Source organism: Talpa occidentalis, unplaced genomic scaffold, assembly GCF_014898055.3.
Source record: "Talpa occidentalis isolate TD23 unplaced genomic scaffold, MPIMG_talOcc4v2.1 talOcc4.8, whole genome shotgun sequence".
NCBI classification, from domain to species: domain Eukaryota; kingdom Metazoa; phylum Chordata; class Mammalia; order Eulipotyphla; family Talpidae; genus Talpa; species Talpa occidentalis.
Window position 1 is genome coordinate 111,069,899 of NW_023605194.1, and position 9,449 is coordinate 111,079,347.

Below are 9,449 nucleotides of genomic sequence, written 5' to 3' on the forward strand. Positions count from 1 at the left end.
CTTAGGCCGTGCTTGGCTCCCCAGGAACACACAAAAGGCAACGCAGTGCGCCTGGGTGAGGAATGCTGAGCACACGAAGATTTTTTTTTTGTGTATGGGACTCTCACCGGCGCTTGGGGATCGAACCGGCGCTGCAGAGGCTGTGGGCAGCCTCGCAGCCCAGCACTCAACCGCTGCGCCACCAAGGGAGGCCCACACATGAAGATTTTAAGAGTGGAAGGGGAAGTTTTGCTCACCTTCGAGTAGCAAACTGTTTGCCTCTGACTATTTGGAGTTAAGTGGTAGGAAAGGGAAACGTTGGGGCTTCTATCGGCTGCACCTGCAGAAGGCAGAGGACTTCCTGGGCGCTGGCCTCGTCCTCGCTCAGCCTCCACAGATCCTGGGCTCCAATGACTCGGGCGATGCTTCCTTTCCTGATTCTGTTGTCTCGATATCAAGTAATAAAGTCCCTTCTGTAAATCACAGGGTCGTGTGTGTGTGTGTGTATGTGTGTGTGTGTGTGTGTGTGAGTGTGTGTGTGGCGGGGGCCGGGGGGAATTACTTTAACCAACGTAAGGTCCAGTAGAGAAAGAATCAGCATCAATCTTTCTGCCCTAGGGAAAGAGTAGAGAAGGAAAAGGGAACTTGACTTTTTTGTGTGTATAATTTCAATCTTTTCACGGTAGTTCTCATGACCATAGACAACTGAGATTGGTCATCAAAGGAGGGTGTTACAGGCTCTACTCAGCATCCAGGTGACTCTCGGCGAAACATTTCTTTTCTGGTTAGAATTGAATGAAATGTTTTCATTGTATTTCATTAGACTCTGGGAGGTGGTTTTGCTTCCTTAAACATGATAGAATATCCCCTTGCCAAGTGAATCACCACCTACAGGAATGCCTCTGTTGAACAGCCAGCGTGAAGGAATGCTAAGAAAGGTAAGGGGCAGAGGCGACCTGACAGCCAAAGATCCAGGCCACACTCAGCAACTGGAACCCCTGGAACCCCCAGAATCCATCAGCTCCACGAGCACAGAGGCCACAGACTGTGGCAGCAGAGGCGTGCGTGGCGGGCTCCGTGTGTATGTACCTGGCGTGGGCTCCATCTTCCACGGGCCCGGTGCCAAGGCCAAGAGGAAACAGAAGACCCTTGTCAACACTTCATCTCAGGCCTCTCCTGTCTACTGAAAAATTCCTTTCGGTTTGTAGGATGTGATTTGACGCCTCTTGCAAGCCGCCACAAAACAGAACTGATGCCCATCTTCAGAGAGTGTGTCCGCTTTGTGCTGAGGCAGCAAGACTTGCACAGTGCACGTCAGCATTGCACATGAACGTGGCAACTGGGTTAGAATCGTCGTTAAATCGGCATCTATGAAATAATGACAGATCTAAGAAAAAGTGCACAGAAACAAAGCGTCATTTTAGTAAGTCAGCACATCCAACGACTTTTCAAATGTGGCTAATATTGTTGCTGTGGACCAAGATAAACTGCAACACAAATGTCTCAAAAACTTGAAAGACATGTAGTTTGGCTGTAAAATCCGGGAAAGTGGAAGAAAGCGCGGCCCACGGCTCTGTGGGGCTGGTTGTGTTGTAGCACATCGCACAGGCTTCGGACACAGAAGCATTTTCACAGCAGTTGTTTTCAAACCTGGCCACGATGTTCACTTGCAGCAGCTGAGAGTTTCAGAAGGTCTTCACCACGGTGGCCACTCATTCTTCCCACAGGTCTCTATTCCCTTGATTTTCCCGACTTTATTATTCTCTCTCTGATGGATCTTTGTGTCTTCTTGAGCTTCACCTCCCTGCCAGTCTCCCCAAGAATTGATACCCCCACTACGGATCTGTTTCATGCTGAATGATCGTACCATTGAGGACAGATCCACCTCAATGTGGATGCCCAGGACTTAAAAATCTGATCTCCAGCTCTAAGAGACCACTGGGGAGTGTAAAGTGCCTCACTTGCAATGTGCTGGGGTCCGTGAACGTGGGCCTGGCTCTCTCTGGAGCATCTCATTGCAGGCAATAAGCTGGTTGGCCGCCTTGATAGATGAACAAAAGGCAGGGGCTGTGCCCACATAGGCAGTTTTCTTGGTTTACCAAGTTCATCAGGACAAAGGATGCTGGAGTGTCTCCGTGGGCCAGATGCGGCCTCACCTGGAAGAGAGAGCCAGGATGCCATGTCTAGGGCTTGTCCAAAAGCGCCATCTAGAGGGAAGAACACTCCTCAACAGCAGCGGCACCAATACTAATGTGTTGGGTTTTTTTTTTAAGGTTTATGTATTTATGCATACAAGAGCTGGGGTACAGGCCAGAGGTGTGGGGGTGAGAGGATTCACCAGAGACAGAGTGGGGAACAGAACAGGCAGACTGATGAAATACACTGCTGAGGGGAGCAGTGGGCGAGACAGGAGAGGTCTGCTCGGCATGTAATTTGCTCCCTGGCTGGCCAGGGATCGAACTCGTGCTGCAGAGGCTATGGATTGCTTCATAGTGCGGTGCTCAACCCCTTGCACCACCAGGGAGGCCCCACCAATGCTAATGTGTTGAGGGCAGACCACCACCCCAGATAGAGATGAATCTTCTCAGGAAATTGCAGACATCTCCTGAGAAGTATCCTGAGAACACACACATGTCCATGAGACCCAGGATCCTTCTTCTCCAGCCTCCAAGACCAGACCGTGTGATCCCTAAGATAATACACGAAGGAAGAACTTGCCTCTCCTCCTTCCAAACTTGAAAGTATCAAAAGCATCTGTTAGCCACACTGGGGAGGTGGAGTCCAAGTTCTAAATAAGAAGAAAAGAGAGGACACCCCACCAACCCACTGTGGGCGCCCCTCCCACGGGGCACCTGAAGTCAGCCACCAGCTAGCGGGACCATCACCGCAGTTAGTGTGGTTCCAAGCGTTAAGCCCAGAGGAAAGGCTGACTAATTTCTCTTTTTAATTGAAATAACATCTTAACATTATATAAGTTTCAGGTGTTCATCATTGAAAATCAACGTGTATATCAACTTCATTAAATTAACCATTAAAAGTCTAATTTCAATCCTTCACCATCGCCCCCTCTTTCCCAGCTTACCCACCCCACTTCTCTTGCTTTCTGGTAACCCCTAATTGGTCTTAGAGCCCAAAAGTTAATTTTTATTTTCATTGGGTTCATCCAGTTATTTATTTTCGCTATACACCACCTATAAATGAAACTCTGACTTACTACACTAAACGTAATTTCCTCTAGGTCCATGCCTGCTGTTGCAAGTGTCAGAAATTCATCTTTTTATAGCCAAATAGTATTTCACGGGGCATAGAAACCATATCTTCTTTATGCATTCATCAACCAGTGGGCGCTTAGAGTATTTCTAGTGCTTCACTACTGTAAATATCACTGTGATAAACATGGGAGCACATAAATCTCTTCCAATTAGGGTTTTTGTATTTTGAGAGTAAATATCCCGAGGAGATAGCGGATCAGATGATTGCCCATATTTAATTTTTTCAGAACTCTCTCCACTGCTTTCCAGTTTATATTCTTCCCAACCGTGCCCAAGGGCGCCCCGCCAACATTCCTTGTTCCTTGTCTTTTGGATAATAGCCAAAAGACATTATATATATATATGTGGCTGCCCTAAAGATTAAAAGCAGGTAACTCTTAATCACTATCTTCAAGAATGAGTAGGAGTGTGTGAAGTTTGCACTTGGGAAGGGAATTCCAGCTCAGAGAACATCTCCTGTAAAGACGGAGCCCGCGTGCTGTGTAAGCTCTTTAGTGCTCTTGAAACACAAGTGGGGTTGGCACCCAGTGATTCCAGAAAAAAATGGAATCAAATCATATCCTAAGAGGTCTTGTCCACCATGGTAAAACCTTTAGTGAAACCACCGTAGGCCGTGAAGAGATTTACTAACCAGCACCTTGAGCAAATTACAATTATTACATCTGATTTCTACCCTTCAGATAGTTTGGTTAAATCCAGATATGCTTCCCCATTGCAGCATATTTGCAAAGGAGGCATCTCTGTAACTTTGATTTTCCACGTTTCTGTCTTGGGGCTCATCCAGCCGAGGTGAAGTTGCTTCCTGGACTTGGTTTTGCCTCCAGATGTCTCAGTGCAAACAGAAGCCTCCATTTCCAAACTTTTTCATGACCGCGTATTCAGTGTAACAGCTTAACCTTGTGTGCAGCTGGAGTCCCGAGCTAAGCTCATAGGCCAGAGAGAACTGAGTGGCAGATCTGCCTGGCCAAGGCTTCCCCATCTCGTTGCTACGGCCCTTGTCCCTTAGAGGGTTCCGCTTCCCTTCCACCAGCCCCCCGCACCAAGCCTGCCCTGGCTCCTCTTTCTAGAGGGCACGTGTCTGCCTCTGGAGGTAGCATTGCTGGCATCTCAGCTAATGAAACCTTCCCCCGCCTCGGGATTTCTGTGTGTCTGTCCCTGTGGTCAGCAAACGCCATGGGCTTGGGCACAGCCCCCCCATTCAGAACTGGCTGGACTGTCCCTCAACAAAAAGAACAATCTCTCCCAAGGAAAGGCTTCCTAAATTCACACCATCGTTGCCTTTCCTAAATTCACACCATTGTTGCCCAAACACTAGCTGACGTGACCGAGTTATAGCCCCTTGGCCATTTCTTCTGTACAATCAAAAAATTTTTTAATAAAAAAAAAACCCATAAATTCCAACTGATTTTCCGCTGCCCTTGCTACAGAGACACAGCACGTGGCTCTTGCCGTGGCCTTGGTGGGTTTGGTCTTGTTCCTGGGAGCCTGTAGGTTGCCAAGTCTGATGATTTTGATGCCGGGGGAGCCTGTGGGCCGGAGGTGGCCACATGACCGGTCTGTCCTTCTGTGCCCCTAGAGCCTGCCCTGCGCTTCGGGGATGCCGAGTACCACGTGGATGGACACGCCGGCTCCGTGGAGGTCAGTGTCCGGAGGACAGGCGCTGACCTCTCCCAAGCGGCCTCCGTCACCGTGCGGTCCAGGAAGACGGAGCCCGGCTCCGCAGAAGGTGAGCGGCCGTTCAAAAGTGCCTTGTGGTGGGGACAGCGTGCGGGGCAGTGTCTCGTCCGTCAGGAGTGACGTGCTTGGTCTTGGTTGACTGGTCCTGACTTCAAGGTTCCCCCACCTGAGCCCCTAGGGGGGCTGCATGCGTAATCATTTCTGCTGTTTACCAAGTAAATAGGACACAGTCGGCCAAGTAACCCATCTCCATGATGCGTTTGTCACCCACTTGCTTGTTAGGAGCCCAAGTGAATTTTCCCAAGTTCAGAGATCTGCAGATTCTGGAAGCTGCTCCTCGGGGTGTTCTGGACTAAGTCCACCTGTGATGGCTGAGCAAGCAGCACATCCTGGGCCCCCACTTTGTGCCTTTCTTGCTACAGACAAGCCCCTCTAAAAGGCAGTGGACTAGGGGGCTCAGAACAGCGCCCTCTGCGGAGCCCGTCCGCCACCTTACCAGGACTCAGCAGTAAAATAAAGGGATGTTTCCATCTATGCTGACACCCCCATTTTCTCATTTGCCAATTGGGTCATGAACAGTCAGCACAGTTCAGGACTCCTGAGACTATTTTAAGGGCAAAGTAAAAGCACAAATCCTGCAAATAAAGTCCAGAAATCTAAAAACCTCCACAGACAAAGCATCAGGGGAGGGAAAGACTCATCTATGAGAATGTGAACCCAGATTCTGGTAAATATTTGACATCTGTTCAAGTAGGCGAATTAACAGTGCTAATCATGCATATATGTTTATGAAATAATAGTTACCTAAATAATTATAATTTCTATGTATAAGATGTCTATTTGCCAGACACTGTGCCCACATCCTGCTGTTATCCCTGCTCTCTGCAACAACCTTGTCTGATAGCAACAATTATCCCCACTTTGCAGTAAAAGAAACTAAAACTCAGAGGTTAGTTTGTGCAAAAGAGTGGGGGAATCAAGGTTTGAACCAATGTGCCTAAGATCCAAACCCTGTTTCTCTTGTGCTTTTCACCATAATCTTCTTTTGTTTTTCTTAATAGAATTATCTAATGGCGTTAAAAAATTGAAATGCAAAAAATTTTCAGTTGAGAATGAAACAATCTCAAACTTACAGAAGACCGACACGTGCGGTGAAGCTCCTCCGGGAGCTGAACCAATGCCCGCCCATCCCCGGGCCTGTGAGAGTGAGTTGTCAGCGATTTGAAACCGCCTCTCTGAAAACCGGGAATGCACTTCCTGAAAAGACATTTGCCTGTTTAGCCACAGGATGAGCATGATGCCAGGAAGACATCCTGGTATCTCATCAGGCTAATCCTAGACCTCATTCCTGTTCCACCAACTGCCCCCAACCCACTGTAGCAAAAGCATCCAGTTCTGAGTCACTCACGCTATTTTGTTGTCGCGTCTGCTTTGTTTTCTCCAATCTGGTTCCTTGGTCTTCCTTGGCTTTCATGACCTTGATGATGGATAACATGGGAAAGGCGCCCCAGAAGGGGCCTGTCTGCTGCTTCTGCAGAACTAGGCTCAGGCTACGCCCTTTCACGGGAGTAGCTCAGGGATGACACTGAAAGGCGCCGGGTTTCAGCTGATCCCGTTCCTGTAAACGCCGAGCACCCGGCTAGGGCGATGTCTGCCAGGTTTCTCCACCACAAGGTTACTTTCCTTCCTTTGAAATGAATTAAGTATTCTATGCAGAGCTTTTTCTAGGCAATGTAAATAGTCTGCCCCTTGGCTTACTTATGTATCTATTTATATCACTTGGAGTTTCCTATTTTATTCCTCCGGTTATAATTTGTTATCATTGCAATGAATGATTTTTTAAGTAAGCAGCAAAGAAACTACAGGATCAGGTGAGCCAGTTTGCAAAATGATTCATCACCCAGAAATGGCAGAAACCTCATGGGAGAGAAAGTCCTGGTCGAGCAGCGTGGTGCAAGACTCAGCCCCATGCCCGGCCAAGGAGGAGGCGGGAAACCTGGTGAAATTAAATTCAGGATGGTTAAGGGTTAGCTTTTTGTTTACAAGCTCAGTCCTTCCATTACAAAGGGAAGTTGCCTGCAGGGAGCCTCCAGTGAGAGCAGTGGGATTTTGGGGAGAGGCGCAGCTTTCAAATCGCTGACAACACCCTCTAGTTTCCTGCGGAGGACAAGTTGTCACAGTGAATCCTAGGACCTCACGCTCGGTGTTCCTTTCCCGCTAGCTGGAGTCGATTATGTTGGCATCAGCCGAAATCTGGACTTTGCTCCAGGAGTCCAGGTGCAGACACTGCAAGTGACCATCCTCGACGACCCAGAAGAGCCGGTCCTGGAAGGGCCTAAGAGATTTGAGCTACTTCTCCAGAAGCCTGTGGGTGCGGTGCTTGGAGCACCGGAGAAAAGCACCATCTTCATCCACGACACCCTCCCTGACTAGAAGCAGAGTCAGAAGTTCTGTCGATTGAAAAACTTTTAGGTGGACTAAATCGTCAAGACACATCTCCTAACAACAGAAGGAAATTTTACTGTTTCTAGATCTTAGCAACCCTGGCATAGCAACAATACTGTCCTGTCGTTGGTCTTCCGATGTTCTGGTGGCGTGTGTAGATGTAGGCATAGTGTCAGTGTACAGAGAAAGCACTGAGCCCGCACAGAATTGGACTGTGTTCTTGTTTTCCTCTATTTTCTTTTACTTTGTTTCAAAGGCCAATGACTCCATTGTCATGAATCTATCAGCAGTCAGAACAGAATGAATGCCAATTAACTCTCTATATACCATTGTCTTTCAGTTTTGCAGCCTATTGTGATGAGTGCCTTAAGGGAAACTTGCAGATAACCCTAAAGCTCTTTTTGCCAATCGCTCAATTTTCTTCCACCACAGTAAGTCTTTATCAGTCCTTACACTAACTCTCCCATCTTTTGCAAACGCCTGTATGAAGAGAATAATAAACAGAATAATAAACTGCCATCATAATAAACATAATGACCAAAATGCAAGTGTAAGAAAAAGATAGTGTTGCATAATCCCCAAACTACTCACTTAGCTCTTATTTTCAAAACTGGGACACACGTGATATATAACGTTATATTAGCTTCAGGTGTCCAACACTTCTTTATCCATTTAATTCCCACAACATTCCTATCTGATATGTGTTATTATCTCCACATGAAAGCGTTTTCTAAGTAATGGAACAGGTTCTGAGAGCTCCAACTGCTTGCCCAAGGAGACTCAGAACACCCTCAGCCTGATTCTAATAATCGAGTTCTTTCCGGATTAGTCTGTGGCTTAATATTACAGCATAGCCATAAAAGGCAAAAGTGTGGATGCCCCCCGGCGCTGTAAGATGTGTAAGTATCTTCTAGATGATGTTCAGAGAATCTCAATATTGCTCTGGCCGTATCAGGATCAACGTATTCCTAATGTCCACCGTAATGGGTCACATTAGCTACCACATGTAATGTGCGTGTATATGAGGTCTTGCTTTGTATTACAGCCTTCTCCTATACTCATAGCAACAATTGAGTTGTTTAAGTCTGATACAGACCGCACTACAAGGAATATATTAACAGGAGGACCTGGAAGTTGACAGCTCTTCTACCACTGGAGGGACTGTGGGCTCAAAGGGGTGGCTCCGTCCAGCCACAGGATGTCCCGCCACTCTCCGTGCAGTGGTGGATAATGTGAACCTGGTTGGTTAGCCTCAAACCACCCGGAAGCCCTTCCTCTAGGGAAACAGCCAAGATCTGGTGCGTGGATCTGTCTCTGCAGCCGCTTCAGGCATTTGTCCCACAGCTTAGTTTAACAACAGCCTCCAGTGTCCTCAGCCCCTCGTATCACATCTGCCATGAACTTCATCAAAATAGACCTTTTCTCTTCAAAGGGAAAATGCAAACTGTCCCATCAGAGAGAAGGAACAGGGTGTTTGGAAAGGTGACCTGGGATGCTGTCAGTCCACACGCTCCTTTGCTGGGGCGAAGGCTCGAGTCGCAGTGGTAGAGCCGATTTCCAGCCCCTGACTCTCAAGACCCAGGAGCTGACAAATGAAGGGGCCCTGCTTTTGTCTACCGACTCCTTAAACCATTCTGAAAAAGCCCTCTTTACTCCAGGCTTGTGCCGGGTGGGGCCCGAGTCAGCAGGACTAGGAATTACTGGTATGGATCCTCAAACAAGCACTTTGGGGGTGCTTTGGGTCTCTTGTTCTTGAGCTGCCTGTCGCCCGCTTCCCTTCTACCCAGGCATGAGGCTTGTGCCTCCGGTGAGAAAAAGGGCCCAAGTGTAAGCCTCCAGAGTCCACTACGTGGTGACGCCCAGAAGTCTATCTGGCCCAGCTGGAAGGGCCTCTGCCGGGTAGAGCCTGTCCATGCCGAGCAGGTTCCTGCCAACAAAGCAGACCAACGAACGCGGTCTTCAGAGTGAGCGAACGCAGCAGGATAGACATGCTGGGAACTGCCTTTGTATGTTTTGATGTACGTTTCATTACTTCTGCATGCTTTGCACGTCCTTCCTGTGAAAGAGGACACAACC

The 9,449-nt window shown here is 48.1% G+C and overlaps 1 protein-coding gene across 1 annotated transcript in view; it reads left to right on the forward strand.

Moving 5' to 3' along the window:
* FREM3 (FRAS1 related extracellular matrix 3) overlaps nucleotides 1–7,538 on the forward strand; it is a gene marked incomplete at its 5' end in the record, with an annotated part of 52,349 nt that extends 44,811 nt beyond the window's left edge. Inside the window, 2 exons of the mRNA XM_037497769.2 lie at nucleotides 4,828–4,977; nucleotides 7,150–7,538. Of these exons, the coding sequence (XP_037353666.2) occupies nucleotides 4,828–4,977; nucleotides 7,150–7,361 (362 nt within the window). The remainder of the gene's footprint in view (nucleotides 1–4,827; nucleotides 4,978–7,149) is intronic.
* Between the last annotated feature and the right edge of the window lie 1,911 nt (nucleotides 7,539–9,449).